The 17,695-nt window shown below is 45.7% G+C and overlaps 1 protein-coding gene across 2 annotated transcripts; it reads right to left on the bottom strand.

Moving 5' to 3' along the window:
- Nucleotides 1-1,262: 1,262 nt before the first annotated feature.
- LOC120821739 (F-BAR and double SH3 domains protein 2) lies at nt 1,263-17,500 on the bottom strand. Of its 2 annotated transcripts, none has more exons than XM_078106976.1 (20): nt 17,219-17,500; nt 15,728-15,825; nt 13,845-13,890; nt 11,746-11,822; nt 11,389-11,533; nt 10,645-10,778; nt 9,896-9,950; nt 9,674-9,802; nt 9,452-9,574; nt 8,529-8,624; nt 6,050-6,166; nt 5,331-5,429; nt 5,062-5,214; nt 4,849-4,983; nt 4,687-4,770; nt 4,323-4,506; nt 4,020-4,225; nt 3,592-3,837; nt 3,410-3,474; nt 1,263-3,141 (listed from the first exon to the last, which is right to left on the bottom strand). In XM_078106976.1, exons 1-20 carry the CDS (start codon nt 17,435-17,437, stop codon nt 3,093-3,095), a joined length of 2,460 nt encoding a protein of 819 aa, XP_077963102.1. In that variant the 5' UTR covers nt 17,438-17,500; the 3' UTR covers nt 1,263-3,092. The 2 variants fall into 2 exon arrangements, with proteins under 2 accessions (XP_077963102.1, XP_040036623.2); XM_040180689.2 differs by having other exon boundaries at nt 3,627-3,837.
- Between the last annotated feature and the right edge of the window lie 195 nt (nt 17,501-17,695).

The raw sequence follows: 17,695 nt of genomic DNA, 5'->3' as shown, positions 1-17,695 counted from the left end.
AATAATTAACTATATTGGAAATAGTCCACCTAACTGTTGTGAATGTAAATGCTTCATATAATTCTTGAAAGCCCAATTTAAATTCCTGAAACTGGTATTCATGCTAAAAGCAATTAGTCTGGCAATTAACCAAAGGCCGAAACGTTTTAGCATGACACAGCGTGACTTAAACTTGCATATGAACTCAAACCTTCATGTCTTCAAACCAACGTACTTTTCTGCAGATATTTAGTAATTTTGTGATATTGTAAAATGCAGCTTTGACTCTTTTGTATTTTTAATTCTTCACCAATTCTGGTAAATGTTCTGTTATTTAACAAAAACATAGATTATTCTACACTATTTAGAAAAACAGGTTTTCGTTAAGACGACGGCACAATAGAAAGTGGATTTTTCTTCAGAGTTTTTTGTTACTTTTCACCAGAAAAGCTTTGTTTGTGTGTCTCTGCACCACGTGGGCAGCAGAAGCTTTGTTCTGCGCGCGCCGCCAGCAGAGGTCAGAACCTGCTCACCTAGTGGACTCTATGTCAGGTCCTCCATGGGTATTCATGATCTTCAGCTTCTTTTTATATCATAAAAGATTAACTGTGTTTCTAAGTACGCTGTTTATGTTGTACATTAATTGATTCATTGGTTTCCTGAAATAGTCAGACATGTTTGTCACAAATACCCAGAGCTCAAAACGACAACTTTAGAAAGCTTTTACATTTTAGTAAGACATTTTTTTTAATGATAAAAGAAAAATGAGAAAATCCTTACATTTGAGAAGTTGGGACCATAAAAAAAATGACCATAACAGCAACAAATCCTTCTTGATTGAATATCTATTGTTATTACAGCTGAGCCGGTCTAAACGGATGTGTAGTTGAAACACCTTCTTTGAAAAACTCTTCATGTATGTTTTGTCACAAAATTATATTTAACCTATCAAAGGGAACAAATAGTTTAACAATGCATTGTGTTTTATACTTTCTATCTTTAATCATTTCGCTCTCAGGTGAATGAAGCGTCACTGCTGCTCTGAGTCTGAATTAGTGGCGCGCGATGTTTGCTTTCCGAGGAGAGAATCCAGATGAAAGTACCCGGATCCTCCGCGTCAGAGGCCCAACAGCGCATGCGCACTAGATTTGTTTATTGAGCCACGAATTACAAGTTGTAATTCCACCGTTTGGCCACGAATTACAAGTTGTAATTCCACCGTTTGGCCGCTAAAGAGAGTTGGCGAGTCAAACACAGACAGATATGACATGGATGCGGTCTTGTTTCGTTTAAGCTATCTTTATTTCACATTTATTTGTACACAATAAATACAGTTAGACATCCACTGGTGTGTAGATATGAAGCTCAGCAGCCTCTGCAGAGCTTCCTTTGTGAAATGTGGGCAGTTTGTCTTAACAAGGAGTCACAACCACAAGCAAGTGACCAACTTCCCTGTGGGGGGGTCTGACGACTAGATTTGTTTTCAATACAACAACTTAAATGCAAACTTCAAAAATAAGTTTGATGTGATTCAGATCTCAAGGAGATCAATGAGAACACAGCAACATGGCTGACAGATATCTTTCCTCTGATCCAATTCCACTGAGGAGTTACTCGGCCGTTTTTAATTCCAATTCTAAAAAAAACAAAAAGGAAAAAAAGCTGTGCTATTATTTGTACAGATATCCATCTCCAAGCTCTGTAAACTATCAATATTTCAAAAACAATACGATCAAAAGGTAATTTTCAATCTTAATCAAAGACACTACAACGGCTATTTAAGGCTAAATAACGGAAGAGCAAATAAGAGAAAAAGTATTTATACCAATATAGCTGGTAAACAGGAAATATTGAACAAACAACGTATCCACAATACTGAAAAGGAATAAGAACACATCAAAAAGTGCTTCACTATGACGGTATAGATTTTTTTTCATTTGACAGCTAGCAGCTCAGGATGTTTTCCTCCTCAGAATAAAAGGCATGTTTAAACTGCAAGTTACCTCAATGTAAACTGTCACCAACTGCAACCTTCTCCTCACAAACACCAGCAGCCTCCACTGGCTGAGATGGAAGCCCATCACCGGCAGAAACACGCCAAAAAGATCCCCTAACTCAACTATGACAACGCTCGAATTGCCCCTCAATGTCAGGATTTAACGTTAGAACCATGACATCATAACTAATAACTGAGAAGAACGTTTCTTAGCATTTTGAGGTATTGTGTCAATACAAAACTTGTGTTTTTCATTACTTTTTTCTTATATCACATTAGTGGAAATGGGCCTCCATCACATGACATTAGCGTCATAATAAGATTTCTAGATTTCTATTTTACAACACAAGAGAAAAAAAAGAAGTTAGTCTACGTACGTACGCACTACGTTTCTCCCTTTAGGCTTCTCTTCGCATTCGGTGCAAAGAAAACTAACATAAGAAGCACGGTTTCATAATGGAATCAATCATTATTTAATGAGAACTCTTCTAGGAGCTCCTCCCTACTGACAAAACAATCGCTCCGTTAAAATTGCCACTTTTCCCTTGATAGTGTAGTTCCGTGTGTCGGAGGAGAGGACCCGCCTCCCTGCTGGCTTCGGTTGTTTAGGTTCTGATCGGCTGTGTGGAGAAAACAAACTTGTGGTTCCGTGCTGTCGAGCTGCTGAGACGTCCCGACGAAGGTTTGAGTCGCTGCGCGGGAGTAATCCATCGTGGAAACGAGAGGAGTGATGTAGTGAGACGTAACCGGGTGACATGGTTTCAATCCGTATCAATCCACACAGTGACACTTGAAGAACACGTATTTGAACTGTCATGATTCTTATTTATGTTGTTCTGCCGTGGATTTATGCGTTTGTGCCGGGTCAACCGTCCACGACAGTATTGGTTTTCTTAATTTGTTAAATTCCCGATCTGTTCGCGATATGCGTTTGTTTGTAGGACGGTTCGTGTCCAGGTAGAAGTTCAGAGAAAGGCCCGACATTCCTCTACAGCACTCGGGGAGAGTCGGAGGCTGACGGGCCGGCGGGTGTCTTCGGGGCATCGAAGGTTCCTTTGGGAAAGTTCCGCCGGCGCCCGACCTCACACCAGCGTGATCTCAACCTCCTCCCTCCGCTTCACCTGCCCGCGGGGATGCTGCTTCGGAGGCGGAGGAGCAGCACGGACCTGAAGACATCGACCAATCGATGGCTCAATTAAAGACGCATCGTATCATCAGCATTTTATCCGAGTATATATTTAAGTTTTTTTGCTCTAATAATTATTATGAATGAAGCAGCATAAACTGTGGCACTGCTTAGCCACAAAGTGTACAATACAACATAACGATATAATAAGCTTAAACAAACATAAAGCACTTTAAAGCTAATTTAACAGATGACGATTCTCTCCGTCTGTTTGTCAGACAGAAGCGCTGAGCTGTGCGTTCACTCACCGGTCGAATGGTGCCGGAGCTGCTTTCTGGGTATTTGGGCGGATGGGCGGAGCCTTGGACTGGACCTGCAGGCAGCACAGTGCACACGCGCACACACACACACACACACACACACACACACGTTAGCGCCACTCACCTTTACGCGTCGCTCCTTTAAATGCAGACTGACCGTGAGCTCTTACTCTGAAAGGGGCACTTATTCCGAACGGGCTCTTACTCTGAAAGGGGCTCTTGTGCGGTGCCGGCGGCGGCCTGTGGTGTCCGTTGTGATAGGAGGGCGGTCGGCCAATGGGAGACGCCGTGGCGCTGCAGGGACTGGACAGCGGGGAGGACGCGGTGGGCGTCTGCAGGGGGCTGCTGTGGAGGGGGCCCGGCTGGAAGGGACTGCGGGGGGACCGGTCGCACTGAGCCAGAGGGGAGGGCGACGCCTGGAGGAAACCAATCCTCACAGTGACCACGGGCCTCGTCAGCAGGGCCGCATGCACGCCAAACATTTAGATCAGAGCAACTTCCTTGAGGAGACTTTGGCGCGATGCATCGACTCAGAGACACAAGCAGCTTTCAGGGTTTATTATCGATAAACAGATTCACGCTCGGCACATCGGCGTACCTGCAAGCGTCCGTCTCCGTTCTCACCGGCGAGGTCCTCCACCAGGACGGCGGGGAAAACGCCGACAGCGCCGTTAAACTCCCCCTCCCAGAAGCCGTCGTCCTCGTGGGTCTCTCGGCTCAGGATGCGGATGATGGCGCCTTCGGGAAACGACAGCTCGTCGTCCTTCTGTCCCGCGTAGTCGTAGAGGGCCTTCGCGAATGACACTGAAGCAGAAAAGAAAAGGTCCGGTTGAGAACCCCCCAATCGGACCCAAGTATGGCAGCTCCTCAGAAGCACCCATCGGAGCGGGGCGGCCCTCACCGCTGGCGTCTCCGTTCACCGAGCCGGTCGGCAGGTCGGTCTCCGGCTCCGTGGAGTTGCTGGAGGAATGTGACCGGGCGTCCAGCGCGGCGAGGGCCTGCAGCATGCTGAGCAGGCTGTTGGAGGAGGGGAGCTGCAGGTATTTCTCTGGGACGTAGCCCACCTGCCCGCTGCGGTTCCGGGCCTGGGAACGCAGAAGATAAAATCCTATGAGGAGTTCTGAATAACGAGAGCGGCATCAGAAAGAAGTTCAACACCCCGGGACTTCGTTCAGTGCCCTGTGGTCCGATTTGCTCATACGCTTCCTAAGGGGGGGAAGCTGCTAAACATCTTCTAGAAACACAAGAGAGACTTAAAACTCTACCTTGACCCAGTCCTCCATGTCTCCATCATCGATGACCTCCAGGATCTCCTGCTCCTCGATAGTCAGTTCATCCGGCTGAGAACTCTGGAAACACGGAAAATGGTCAGAATGCACGGCGGCGACTCAAAACCAGCGATGCGACGCACTGGTCTGCGTCGGCACCTTGTAGGAGTAAAGCACTTTGCAGGTGAGGGGATAGTTCTTCAAAGTACTGGAGGGGCTGGAGCTGCTGTCGTCCAACACTTCCCCGCTGTCCTCCATCTCCTCCTCATCGTCTCGCTCCAGGTCCGCTGTCCCCTGCAGCAACGTGTTTTTTTAGTGAGGCTGCATCCCTCTCAACGGGAACAATGTCAACGCTTGGCCTGTGGGTCTTACAGAGAGCGAAGGATCATGGGTACCGAGGTTGTTCCAGCGCTCGTTCTCCAGCTCCTCCATCACCTGGTTCATTGCGCTCTTCAGCCACGTTTCCACGGCGACGCCCGCCTGCCTCAGCAGGTCCAGACGGGCCTCTGCTTTCACCTTGACCGTCTGCAACATAAAAGCATCCAACGCTTTCAGAACAATATGTCGGTTCACGGTTTTAACCAGCAGGGGGAGCACTCGGGCCACTTCAGTAACAGGACACTGATGGAGCACGAACACACCTCTGCCCTCCGAAGACTCTGCCTCGCCACCTCCATCTTGGTCTCCAGCTCGCAGTTGTTCTGCTCTGATGACTCCTGCGTCCCGTATCCCTCCAGAGCCTAAACAACAACAACAACAAACATAAAATATGTATAAAAACACGGGACGGATATTTGGTGGAGCCAAAGATGGGGGGGTGGAGGGAGAGAGAGAGAGAGAGGGGGCGGGGGGAGTTATTTCCTGTCTGTTGGGAACAGTTTGATCTTTGTTTACTGGACAAACGTCACCGCTGATGTTTATCGTCTGACTTTCACTTTCACAATAAACACAAAAAAGATAAAAGATTCTAGTTTAGAAGAAAAATATATTTTTGGGTGGTTAACAAATAACTTCCACACATCACATGGTTGGCCGTTTCTTGCGAAATCTCTTACAGAAACCAGTGTTTCCTCACGGTTTACAACTTCAGAGGGGCGTAGTGGGCAAATGGTGCAGCCGGGGGGGTGGGGGGGGAGGGGCACTTGACAAATGAGATTCGATAGACAGAGAACCAAATGAAAGATGCTTTTCAGAGTGGAATCATACATTTACACCTTCTGGTGGATCTGGTGTCTGCAGCTCAATGCTATTTGATAAAAACACTGTTTCTTCTATCAGTTCTTCCTGTTCTGTTGTTTGGCGTTTTGGGAATAAGGTCCGTTTACAACCAGCCGGTCTACGGCGTCGGACTCATCCTCACCCGCTGCGTGTGGATGGCGCTCTTGTATTCTCGGGCCACGCGACTCGCCCACTTCCTCGCCTCCTTGTCCAGACTGTGCTCCTCCGACGTGCCGCTCTCCTTCTGCAGCTGCATCACCTGCGAGAGGAAATACGATGACGCGGTTCAGGAGAGATATCAGAGGTTCACAATATTAAAGGATTTATGATTTAATAAACCGCACTAAAACAAAACTAACATCATTCAAGATTTTAGAAGATGCATTTAATCCGTTATTTGTACTGGTATGTTGTCATTTCCCTGCTATAAAGTCATTGAATAGATATAGATGTATTAATGCAGCTTTTCAGACCGGGTAACCTGGAACTCTGAGACCCTTTTGAAATAAGAGGTTCTAACACTTCCTGCATATGACCTCACGTAGACACACAGTTCATTCTTTGTGAAATCATGTTTCCAAAATAAAATCTGGCTGAAAGCAGCGACTCACAAGAAAACCTCCAAGAGGACCTTGTGGTTCCCCAAAGCCCTGAAAGAGACTCACCAGTGTAAGTTATGGTTTCACCCTTTCTTTCTTTTTTTTTTTTAAAAAGGTGTCAGTGTGGCAACTTCCTCTTTACATATTAAGTGGAACTAGTTTTAAAATAAAAGTGCTGTGTGAAAGAGACATTCACAGGACTGCAGCTGGAATAAAGAATCTACCAGTGTTCATTCAGGGTGAACATCATCGTCATGCAAACATTCTTCTCGCTTTCATTTATGAACCAGTCCAAACCCAGCTGGCTCTCAACTATGCAAGATAAAAAATAAACACATTTGCACTGAGACACATTGAAGAGCTTCACTCGGTCCAAGAGGGTGAAGCTCAAATAAAAACATCTCATCTCCAATCAAAAGAATGCAACACACAAACCTTTAAAAAACGAGAGAACCTAAATAAGGATTTTCAAATTGAGGGTTGAGGGATTACACTGCTTCTACGAGTGTCTTAAAGCTGCATTCTGTGTAGCGACCAGCAGGGGGGCTTCGTCACCGTGACTACGGCCACTTGGCAAATAAACGTCTGAAGAACATCGGCTACAAAAGACACGTGAGGATCAATTATTCTTCTGTAAATGCAGAGCCGTTATGAGGGCGTCACCGGTGACCGACGAGCCAGAATTCAGAGGAACAGAGAAACCACCAAAGAAAATTATAATTTACCCACTTGAGACCAATGCAAAAGAGATAATGTGATAGAAATATAAGCTATAACAGCAGGAGGGGTAAAACTGCATGAAACACTAACTTTGAAACTATTACTATAAAAAAAAAAGTTTTTGTGTCATCGACACGCGATGTGGAAAAAGACAACTTCATTCTTAGATTTGACTTTATTTTAGTCCCTAAAATGTGAGTACGAAGGTTTCCACATGACACCAGCAGTGAGCGCATGGGGAGGGGGGGCGGGGTGGGGTGGGGGGGCGCTTGGGAGGGTCACTGCACTCTGATGAGGCCTCACAATGCCTCCTTTTCACAGATGGGCCGCTCACAGGGCCCGGCCCACCTCCCTCCCTCCCAGTTCAGCTCGGTTGCTTACCGGATCCCTCTGCCTGGTGCAAGTGGTAAGGGGAGGAGGAGGGAGGAGGGGGGGGGGGGGGTCTCTCCCTTCACCACTAATGTTTTCTTTAGGAACAGGCTGCTGCTTGTTTGACTTCCAACGAAAACAACGCCGGTATTTGCAGTTTGAACAAATTGTCCAGTGTTGTCCACAGGGATGGAGGACGAGGGACGAGGGACGTATTTAATGTTTTATAGAACGCAAAAAAAAAGAGAAGCTATAATCCTGTCGCACTGCACGTCAGCTACCGGAAACAATGAGCACGAGTAATAAAGTCCTGACGGACACTGGTCAAAGTCCATGTCCTGTGCGTGAGGCCGCGCCGGAGTTTCCTTCGTAGTCTCAGTCTCCATCGGGTCAAATTAAAAGTAGACGTCACTTGTTGGGCAGGTCCATCTATTTTTGACCATTCTAACAACACCAGATGTTTTGGCAAATAAATGTTTCCTGGGTTAAATGATGAATGAAGGTTAAAATCGGCATTCAAATGTTTAGAAGGCAGCGGACGGCAGAATAAATAATGTAATGTAAAAACAAACACTTTGATCACCCGAGCTGCTCGTGATCTGTATGTTCAGTGCATAGAAATATTAAAGTGATGATGAGGGTCACACAAGGACAGAAGCTCTGGGAAGCCAGTTTATCACAAGAAACATGCTACGGTTTGAAAAAGACAGGCTTTGCTGGCACCACAGTGAAGTTAACCAAAGAACAGCTGCCGTTCGCCAGCCGGGTCAGAACAGGCATATAACAACTACTGGATTATATTCATAAACTTCAGACATTCACGTTTTTCTCACCAAAAAGTTGTTAAACCATTTCCGGGTGAGGAATCACTGGCGCTTCTGTTGTATCCGCTCCGATTAAATCTACTTCTAGCGGTGGAAGGTGAGTGTTTACCGTGTCGGAGTCGACGGGCTGGAAGCAGAAGTCCGGCGCCGCCTGGAACACCGGGTTCTTCTCCACAAACTGCTGCTGGTGGAACTCCTGCAGAACCTGTGAGAAGAAGTCGGAGTTGAGCGAGGATACGAACGCAGCGACATGCAGCCTTGTTCACTAAAGAGATCCCGGCCTTTCCTCCATTTAGACCACTGAGACAAAATCACGAGCACCATCCTGTGAAATGTGAACGTCACATTACAGCACGTGTCAGACCTGCGTTGAATGAAACATCATCACTGCTTCCTCCCTCGGGGATGCAGACGCATGAAACGCGGGCTCACTGCATCCCTGCTCCTTATTGGTTTGTTCGTTTCGTGGCAGAAGCTAAATGTCACTCCGGCTGCAGAGAGGAAACTTGAACACGGCGGCTCGGCAGCGTGTAACCGAGGAGCGCCGCCGTAACGCACACCTTCCAATTAACCAGCAGGTGGCCGAGCGATCCCAATGTCCCGATAAGCCCAGAATGTTCTGAGAGAGTTCAGGAGATGAACCAAAGGAGAAGTGTTCTCGGCTTCTCATTCACTCCGGCTGGTTACAATCAGCTGACAATAATTTACTGAGTAACTTCATGTCTAGATTCCACTTAATCAGAAGGAGATGGTTTGTGGTGAATGACACTTCTCAGGAGAATCACTGTTAAACTTAAGTATAAGATCATCAACTTCATGTTTTTGAATCAACACCTTCAGGATTTAGATTAAGAAAAAAGGAAAGATGAATTCAATCAACTAAAATATGCACCTCTGGCACAAACATTTTCAACAATCTTTCTCATTTTCAGGTTGCGTTACTTAAATATACGGTTGAAATATCCTGTGAAGTATCTAATCAGCGGCTGATTAGATACTAAAGCTGTGTCTGCAGTGGGGTTGAGGACTCACCCCATTTGAGCGGTTTAGGAGCTGGTTGAAGGTGTCGTGGACCCCCCGGTAACCCTCCAGCTCAGTCTGACACAGCGAGACCAGGTAATCCTTCACCTGCTCGTAGATCCTTCCATCCAAGACCTGCAGATAGATACGCACAGTTCAGGGTACATATAAACCTCCACCCACCCACCCATCCATCCATCCATCCACCCACCCATCCAGAGAGAGGGTCCTCACCTTGATGCAGTCCATGAGGTCTGTGTGGTAGTAGCGCTGCTGGTGGGCGTTAGCGGCTGCGAGCATCAGAAGGTAGTCGTTCCTGGCATGCGTGGCTTTGGAGTTACACTCGCTCCTCTTGGCTTTCAGCTGGAAGGTTGAAGTTCACGACTGTCTTCACCCAAATGTCTCAAAACGTGGAGCAGTTTTTCTTTTCTCGTTTATGATGCAACGGTCTCTTACCTTCACACTCGCCCTCTGAAGACTGGATCTGGACTGGAAGAGACTCAGCTTGGACCTGAACAGAGTAGAGAAGGACACAGCAGCGGGGGTTTTATATTTTTATCATGTATTCAGGTCCGCAAAGTACAAAAATAATGGTTGAACTGAATTGTGACAAACGACGTGCTGCATGTAAACGCGCTCGCTGATAACATGCGTAACAGATGCACGTCAACACACCAACCGATACAAAGCAAGAGAAGCGTGTGCGGTTCTTTTTTTTTTTTTTTTACAACCCAGTTCAACGTGTGTATGTGAGTCCATCACCACGGAGGTTAAATTAGCCTCCAAGACCTTCAGTCAGTCAACAGTCCCTTAGAGGAACGTGTCGCGGGACACGTCGGGCCAGAGGAGAGTAACATTTGTGGCATTAGAACGAGAACCAGCTGCTGAGCCTTTTTCCACAACAAAACTTCTCCGACGGGCAGAAAAATGTCTGCAACGCGAGTCCAGCTGCTCCCGTTGAGAAAGTGTTGAGCAGACAGAATGTTTGTTGCTCCTTGGGATTAAACTAATGAACAACGTTTACTGTCAACTAATCTGATTTAAGATTGCTAAAATAAGATTTACTTTACTGGCCCACAGAGGAATGTGTGAATGCATCAGTGACGGTGCTTCTTCACAGGACGCCAGGTAACAATGACAATATAATCTAATAATTAAACCAGATTATCAACCCTTAAAGGGGAGTGGAGTGATCGGGTTCATACTTTGCGTCCTGCTCTGCCTTCTCTCTGACGGCCTGAGCCATGGTCTCCGCCTCCTGGTACTTCTTCCTGCTCTTCGTCAGCTCTTTCACCGACTCCTGCAGCTCGGCCTGCACCGCCGTCAGCTGCTCGATACACTGTCGACCGCAGAGAGAGAACACAAGGGAGACCTTTACGTGTAGGGAAATTAACATCACCACGAATAAAATGCAAATTGCCGTGTGTTGAGTAACGACACGCCACCGTGTTGGAAATATAAATAAATCTAAAGGAGAGCATGAAGAAGAGGGGCACTGCTTCAGGCAGGGAACGAGTTATATGTCAAATATACATTAGTGGCAACACATTTTTCTCAAATTATTATTAGTATGATGACCCGTGTCTTACGGTGAGCGTCGATCAGTGTTGGTTTCATGCATTTTAGCCAATGAGAGCATTGGGGGTGGGCTTAAGACCCGCACGCTCACATGACCACACAGAAACGAGCTGGCAGAGAAATGGAGATCTTTTCTCATTTTATATAAAAAGGGCTTCGGATCTACATCATTCACGTGAACTTAACGGCAAAGTTTGCAGCTATGCACAATGTGTTTTGCTGTGACTAAAAGCATAAGGCCCCGAGTTGATTTTTAGGTGGGATATACAAGGAATATTTTAACTGCTGAATACTGTCAAAAGTGCCCGACGCACCACTTTTGAATGAATTCATTATTTATTATTCACAGAATGTCCACAGAGGTGTCGTACCTTCCTCAGCTGCTGCTCCTTCTGCAGGCGGCCCGTCTTGGCCGGATCGGCGACCTGGACTTTGTAGTTGTCACAGGCGCTGATTCTGGACTGGGTGACCTGAACCGTGCCCTCCAGATAGGCCCTCCACACCCAGTACATGTTGCTGAAAACACAAACAGAAGAACGGGTCACCTCAGACCTTCTGGAATCATTTGGGTTGGTGGAAAGTCTTGAAGCCGAATCACGATCGCGATTAATCTCAGTATTGGAAAGAATGAGGCCTTATTTATGATGAACAAACATTTTTTTACCCATTTTCTTTAGACTTAGCGACAGGATCCACGTGAACGTCAGAGGCGTTACAGTTACTGATACCTGTGGTCTGCCTGATCCTCGATCATACTCTCCGGCCATTCCCTCTTGAGATACTGATTTGCTAACTTCTGGATCGCCTGGAGGAGAAGAGACAAAAGCAGGGGGGGGGGATGACCTTTGATATCAGCACATGTTGTGTTTAAATAACGCCTCTTCTCAGATACGCCACTGTGTCTCAATGCGACTCAACCCTGCGTGGACTCGTTCACCTGCTGGAGTCTAGAGGTTTGCTCACTTGCTGGTTTCTATGCTGACGTAGGCTCATATTTTATGAAGAAAAATGTAGTTGATTCAGACCACACTCCCACCCGGAGGTGTATCAGGTTCCTCCACTGCAGCCAACGGTGGGGGTTGAGCTTCGGAGAACAGATGACCGAGCAGGACACGGCAAATAAATTAAATCAGAGGAACGGAATAATTTATACTCTTTTATTACTGAGAGATGAACTGAGTGAAGAATTTGTAAAGGAAAAAAAGTTATAAATTGCAATATATGTTATCGCCAAACTCGCCATAATATGGTATCATGACTTAAGCACTGTGATAATATCCCCAGGTGATCCTCACCTTTATCTCTGGGAAAAAAATAAACGGAGCGCAGATCGGAGTGATGAGTGTCCTCACAAATCTAAAGCGGGCAAATTTCCCTTCCGTCTCGATATTCGAGCTACTCAACATGAGTCTCCACGATTCAATGTTTTTTTGTGGCTTGGCGATTATTATAATTTTTTATCTTCAGCACCGAGAAAGAGGGAAGATTCCCGGCCACCGAGCACAGAACTCGTTGGGTTTCTCTGTGCCAAAGCTTCAAAAAGACGCCACAAACCCGGCCATTGTGGGATGGAGAGAGAGGCTGAGCGAGCCTGGTGGACACGTCTGAATAGTGTGATGGGAGCGGGGGGGAGAAGAGAGCCGCACACAGGAGGACGGTTTATCACCGCCGTGTGAGTTGAATAGCAATCGGCTAATAGCTGAAGCGGCTTGCAGGTGTACGAGGACTCTGAAAAAAAGGGGCGTGTAAAACGAAGGGATTTTTTTTAAAAGGGATAAAAAGAAGAGGGTGAGACCAAAAGAGGGCGAAGTGTTCCAGAGACACTCTGACCCACTTTGATTCAACCGTTGGCAGCGGGCGTCTGATTGATCGCATAACGAACCGGCAGCAGAACCCAGACACACAGACACCTTTCAAACGAGCCACACAGTGAAGACATTTACGGCTGGAAGGAAACCAACGTCATCCAATCAACCGATCTGCAGTGCAAATTTAAGAAGAATTTGTTTGGTCCAATTTACAGCGTAAAATCTAATTCTATAAAATGTGCAACTACATAAAACAGGAAGGTTGGTAGCTCCACTGCTTGTTTTCATTCATTTAGTAAATGATTAAACTAGCTGGTTCCTTATTTTTGGTTAACTGACTAAATCATTTCATGTCTAAACGCAGATATCGTCCCCGGGACTTATTTCATTTCTCCAAAAGGGGATGTTGTTCCTCATTTGTAGAGCTCAGGTTGTGTGAATGAACGGCTCTCATACTCCTTAACCAAGTCCATCTGATGGGACATTCTGCTTTTTACTCGCTGATGTTTACTTCTTGTACTTTTTGTTCTCTCTCCTCATTCGGCGATGACGTAAATCTTTTATGGAAAGTGACACGATGACGCAGTGAAGCGATAAATCAATAATTTACACAGATCTTCAACCGTGTTCAGAAACTCATCGTTTCCGATCGCAGCTTCACCCGATTGCAGTGTTTCGTATTGAATTTGCATGTTTAACTCCATCCCGTACCTCCCCCCCCCCCCCCCCTCACAGCCGCGGCGGACATTCCTCACAGGGACGCTAAAGAACCTGAACACAGCCAAAGAGTCCAGACGGGACTCTTCAGACGAAGCAGCGGCGTCTGCAGGAAGCTGCGGGCGCAAAACAACACGGCGAGGAGGAAGCAACCCGGCGGGTCACGGCGGGACGTCCCACTCGCCTGTGGGGGGGGGCTTTTGTTTTTTGGGCATTCGTGGGCCACGAGAGAACAAAACAGCTTTCGCAGGCACCACATCCTCGTTCCTGACGCAAGGACCATCGGGGGGAGATTCACTCACCTGGGCGTAGTCCCTCTCCACCGCCGCCCGCTTTTGGCTAAAAGTCCTAAAAAAAAAAAAAAAAGGAGAAACAGAAAATGAATCATTTTGTTTGACCACATGGTCAGTGTGAACTAAACTAATAAGGATGGTGATGGATGATGATTTATATATATAATTATATAAATACAAATAAGAGCTGTCAGAAGTACTCTTGTTGACATTTTAGCAAAAGTATTTGATATATATTATAATATTTTAACGTAGTTAACGTTCGTTTGTTTACTTCCGGTTTACTTGGAGAGTTGAGAGCAAAGTGCACGAGGACAACAGGAAGAGTCCGTAGTTCAACACGTTCCACCAGGTGGAATTCTGCCTCCACGATGATCAAATGTGTGTAGTTTTGTGTTTAAAATAACATTAACAAAAATGGTAAAATACACACTTTTTAAAGTAATTACTTTTAAGATAATCTCTTAATCTATTGACAGCCCTTACATACATACATATGGTCAAATACTTTTTGCTCAGTTAACTCTCACGCATAACAAAGGAACATGATATATATATATATATATATCTCAACAGCATGTTCTTCTTAAAACCTGAACTCCCTACTTCTCCATATGTGTGGTGAGCAAAAGGTACGTCAGTAAATGTTGTTTTCATTCTGGTGTTTCACGGTTTGAGGCTTGATTTACAATAACAGGAACTAGGTGGTCTTACTCTGGTTAAATTTATACCAAAAGTCTCAGAAAGGAAAGAGGTTTGTGTACTGAAAAAAGAAAAGAAAAAAATCCTCATTAAGTCATTAAACATGTCGAGACTCGACTGCGGCGCTCCACCCGACTCTAAACAACCTGTCTACTTCCTGGGAGCTTCCCTCTCTCCCACTTAACACTCACTTCCTGTCGTTTTCCCCAAACGCGGCTTTTGCCGACAGCCAGACGCAATTTCCAGTTTGCTGAATCATTTCTGATCCGAGAGCGACCCCTGAGATTTATGCACGTGGGCCTTCTCGCTGTTTCTGTATGGAACAAAGCCACCGAGCCCCCCCACAGAGAATCCGTCCCGGGCTGTCAGAACATCTGGCAGCTCTCTTTGACCCCAACTTCCAGCTGTTTGGAGGTTCAGAGCTCTGCCACCGACCACAGACAGGAAGCGGGGAGCCAGTGGGCTCTCGACTCAAACCAACACGGAGGCTGAAAACACAACCGTTGGCTTGTCAACCTCTAGAAGTCTTACGCAGGCATCCGAGCCTCCTACACAGAGGATCTATTACTGCATCACGTTTTGTTTGGAGCCTCGGGCCGAGGCTAGCAAGCTAGCGCTAACGGCTCTAGATGCTTTGTTGTAATGGAGAAGAGCTTAAGATATTAATGTTCTGCTCTAATAGAAGCAATGCGATGTTTCAAGTTTCAGAGATACAAGAGGAAACAACGGTAGAGTTAAGGACTTTGTCAGCATAGACGGACGTTATTCGTTTGTGGACCTCCTGTTCTAAAGCCTCCAGTTGCCATCTTGGATTTTGCAACCAGTGAAAGTCACTATTTTTGGACTGAGGACATTGAGACTCTGTATACGTCTCTGGTAGCAATCTGTCAATCACATTAACCCTGTCGTTAATTATACGCTGCTTTATGGATTGTTAGGCTATAAATGGAGTATAATTATCTAAATGAACATCATGCTGTTTAGAAGAAGACATGACACTAGAAATTTAGACCATAAACTCATTTTTACTGAAGGAATAAATCAAGAGAGAAGAGTCATTCTCTGACTGCCTTTGTGAAACAAAAGCTGCTGTAGACAGAATTTCTCTTTACAAAGGTCTGCTTTAAAAATGCGAGTATGAAGGTTGTCGGCGCAGCACCTCCTCTGCACTTTGACCTCTGACAGCTCACCTCAGGTCCTCCAGGAGGTCACACTCTGTCTGGTGTTTGATTTGTAATCTGCTCATCTGCTCTGCGTGAGTGTGTTTCAGCTCCTGGGTGACCCGGACCTGCAGGGGGGGAAGAGAAGACGCTTCATTTAAGAGACAATGTCGGGACTGGTGCAGAACGGCAGTGAGGATTTGTGCACCAAATACTTCTCATGCTCATATACAGAGTGTCTGACATTGATTCAGCCGAGCTCACAGCTGGTGTGAGTGGAAACGAGCTGCTCTCATTATCACACTGCAGCTCGGCCAGATGAGAATCGGCCTCACCGGGTTTCTAATTGGCCGTAAGGTTAATTATGACCATCCTTACTTTAATTATGAGCCGGAGTAAAGTTCAATAATCGGGACCAAAATAAAGCGGTAAACATCGCTAGCCAATTATTGTGAACATATAATATGATTTAACTTCTGGAGTTTATAATTATTTTTATTAAGAAAAATAATGAGCCAATTAATTGATAATGTGTTGGGACTTGCGGAGTCTATTTTTAAGACGTGACGGCTGTTATATACATTTCGTATTCAGTAAATGTGACTTTCATTAATCTGTCTGTGAAACTCATCTACAAAATAACGTTATAAAATTAAAACAAACCCGAACTAATAAGCTGCAAACGGGACTGCTTTTGAAATGGTCAATTTCCATGTTATTTATATACAATCCCACTTCAACTTTTCAGGCTCTGCAGAGATTTGTGTTTTATTTTACTCTCAAACGCAGTGTATTTCAAGTTAAATCAACAAATTCGTGAAAAAGCAACGGTTGTTTTTCTTCGTTCCCGACAAAAAGTTCGCTCCGACGGGCGACGGACAACGAAGAAAAACGGGTCCATTTAATGTCCCGCAGGTCGGAACGCGGCGCAACGACGCGGCGCAACGGGACCCGTCGGTCCTCTCCGCGGGCGGGGATCCACTCGCCACATCGGCCTGGACAAAGAGCGAAAACTGCCTTTCGTTCGGGTACAATCTTAACTTTTGCTTCGCATGCTATCGCCAAAATCCTGCACCGCGGTGCGAAGCCGACTTGATATTTACTTGAAAGTTCGGGAGATGCCGACGCAAGACATCAGCCGCGTTACGCTGCTTCTTCAAATGTGCAACGGTTTGTTTTACCGTCTCGGTTCATTCGGTCACATGTTGAGTGTTAGTTATGCAGCAGCGTTTCTCTCCGTTCGAGGGGAAAGAGGCGCGTTAACGGGTATTTTCTCCCTAAAAAACTGCTACGGCACATGGGACATTTTTTTTTTTTACACGTTTTTCTTCCTCCGTTACCAATTAAAGAAAAGACAGAAGCTTGTTAAACTTGCCAGGGAACAAACTAGTTACCATTGGCAGAATTTTAAAAAGGCCCCTTTAATGGTTTTAGGCCAACAAAGCGCAGCTTTCCAACCGTTAAATATGCAGCAGTGCGTCGAGGTTTCCAGTAACGTTAGCTTCAACGGCTACAACTCACCTTTCTCGGCGGGGGCTGCATCCTTATTTCTTGACATAAAAGCCAACCGAAAGGAGAAAGTTTGTCTGGGAAAAGTTTGTGGAAAGTGTTTCGAACAAATTGTAACGGAGGAAGGGTGTTTCTGCCGGGGTCAAGCGGCCATGGCGAGTCCGGTAAGTTGTAAGTTGAGTCCCGTTGAAAACAGTGTGGCCCCGGGGAACCGAAAAAAAACACAAGCATCAAGCTTGAAGCTAACAGGCGAAGAGCAACACGCTTCCTGGCATATTTTCAAAATAAAACTTAGTGTAAAATACTACTTCCGTTGGTAATCTTCAGAATAAAGGCGAACCGTCGACAAATTGACGTTTAGATAAGTATAAAGGTCAGCCTACAAGTTTGATGTATATAAAGTAGACATATATACTATACTATAAACAAGTTCTAATGAATGGTACGTGATTCATATAAATTAAAGTGGCTTAATTCACTGCTTATTAC

This window comes from Gasterosteus aculeatus, chromosome 7, assembly GCF_964276395.1.
Source record: "Gasterosteus aculeatus chromosome 7, fGasAcu3.hap1.1, whole genome shotgun sequence".
NCBI classification, from domain to species: Eukaryota; Metazoa; Chordata; class Actinopteri; order Perciformes; family Gasterosteidae; genus Gasterosteus; species Gasterosteus aculeatus.
This window is presented reverse-complemented; position numbering and strand designations above follow the sequence as displayed.

Excerpts from the sequence above, each read along its gene's own strand:
- LOC120821739 (XM_078106976.1), bottom strand. The coding sequence starts at position 17,437 with ATGCTTGTGTTTTTTTTCGGTTCCCCGGGGCCACACTGTTTTCAACGG. Across the intron at positions 5,430-6,049 it reads GCGCCATCCACACGCAGCGG|GCTCTGGAGGGATACGGGAC; the intron begins GTGAGGATGAGT and ends GTTGTTGTTTAG. Across the intron at positions 5,215-5,330 it reads AGAGTCTTCGGAGGGCAGAG|ACGGTCAAGGTGAAAGCAGA; the intron begins GTGTGTTCGTGC and ends TTTATGTTGCAG.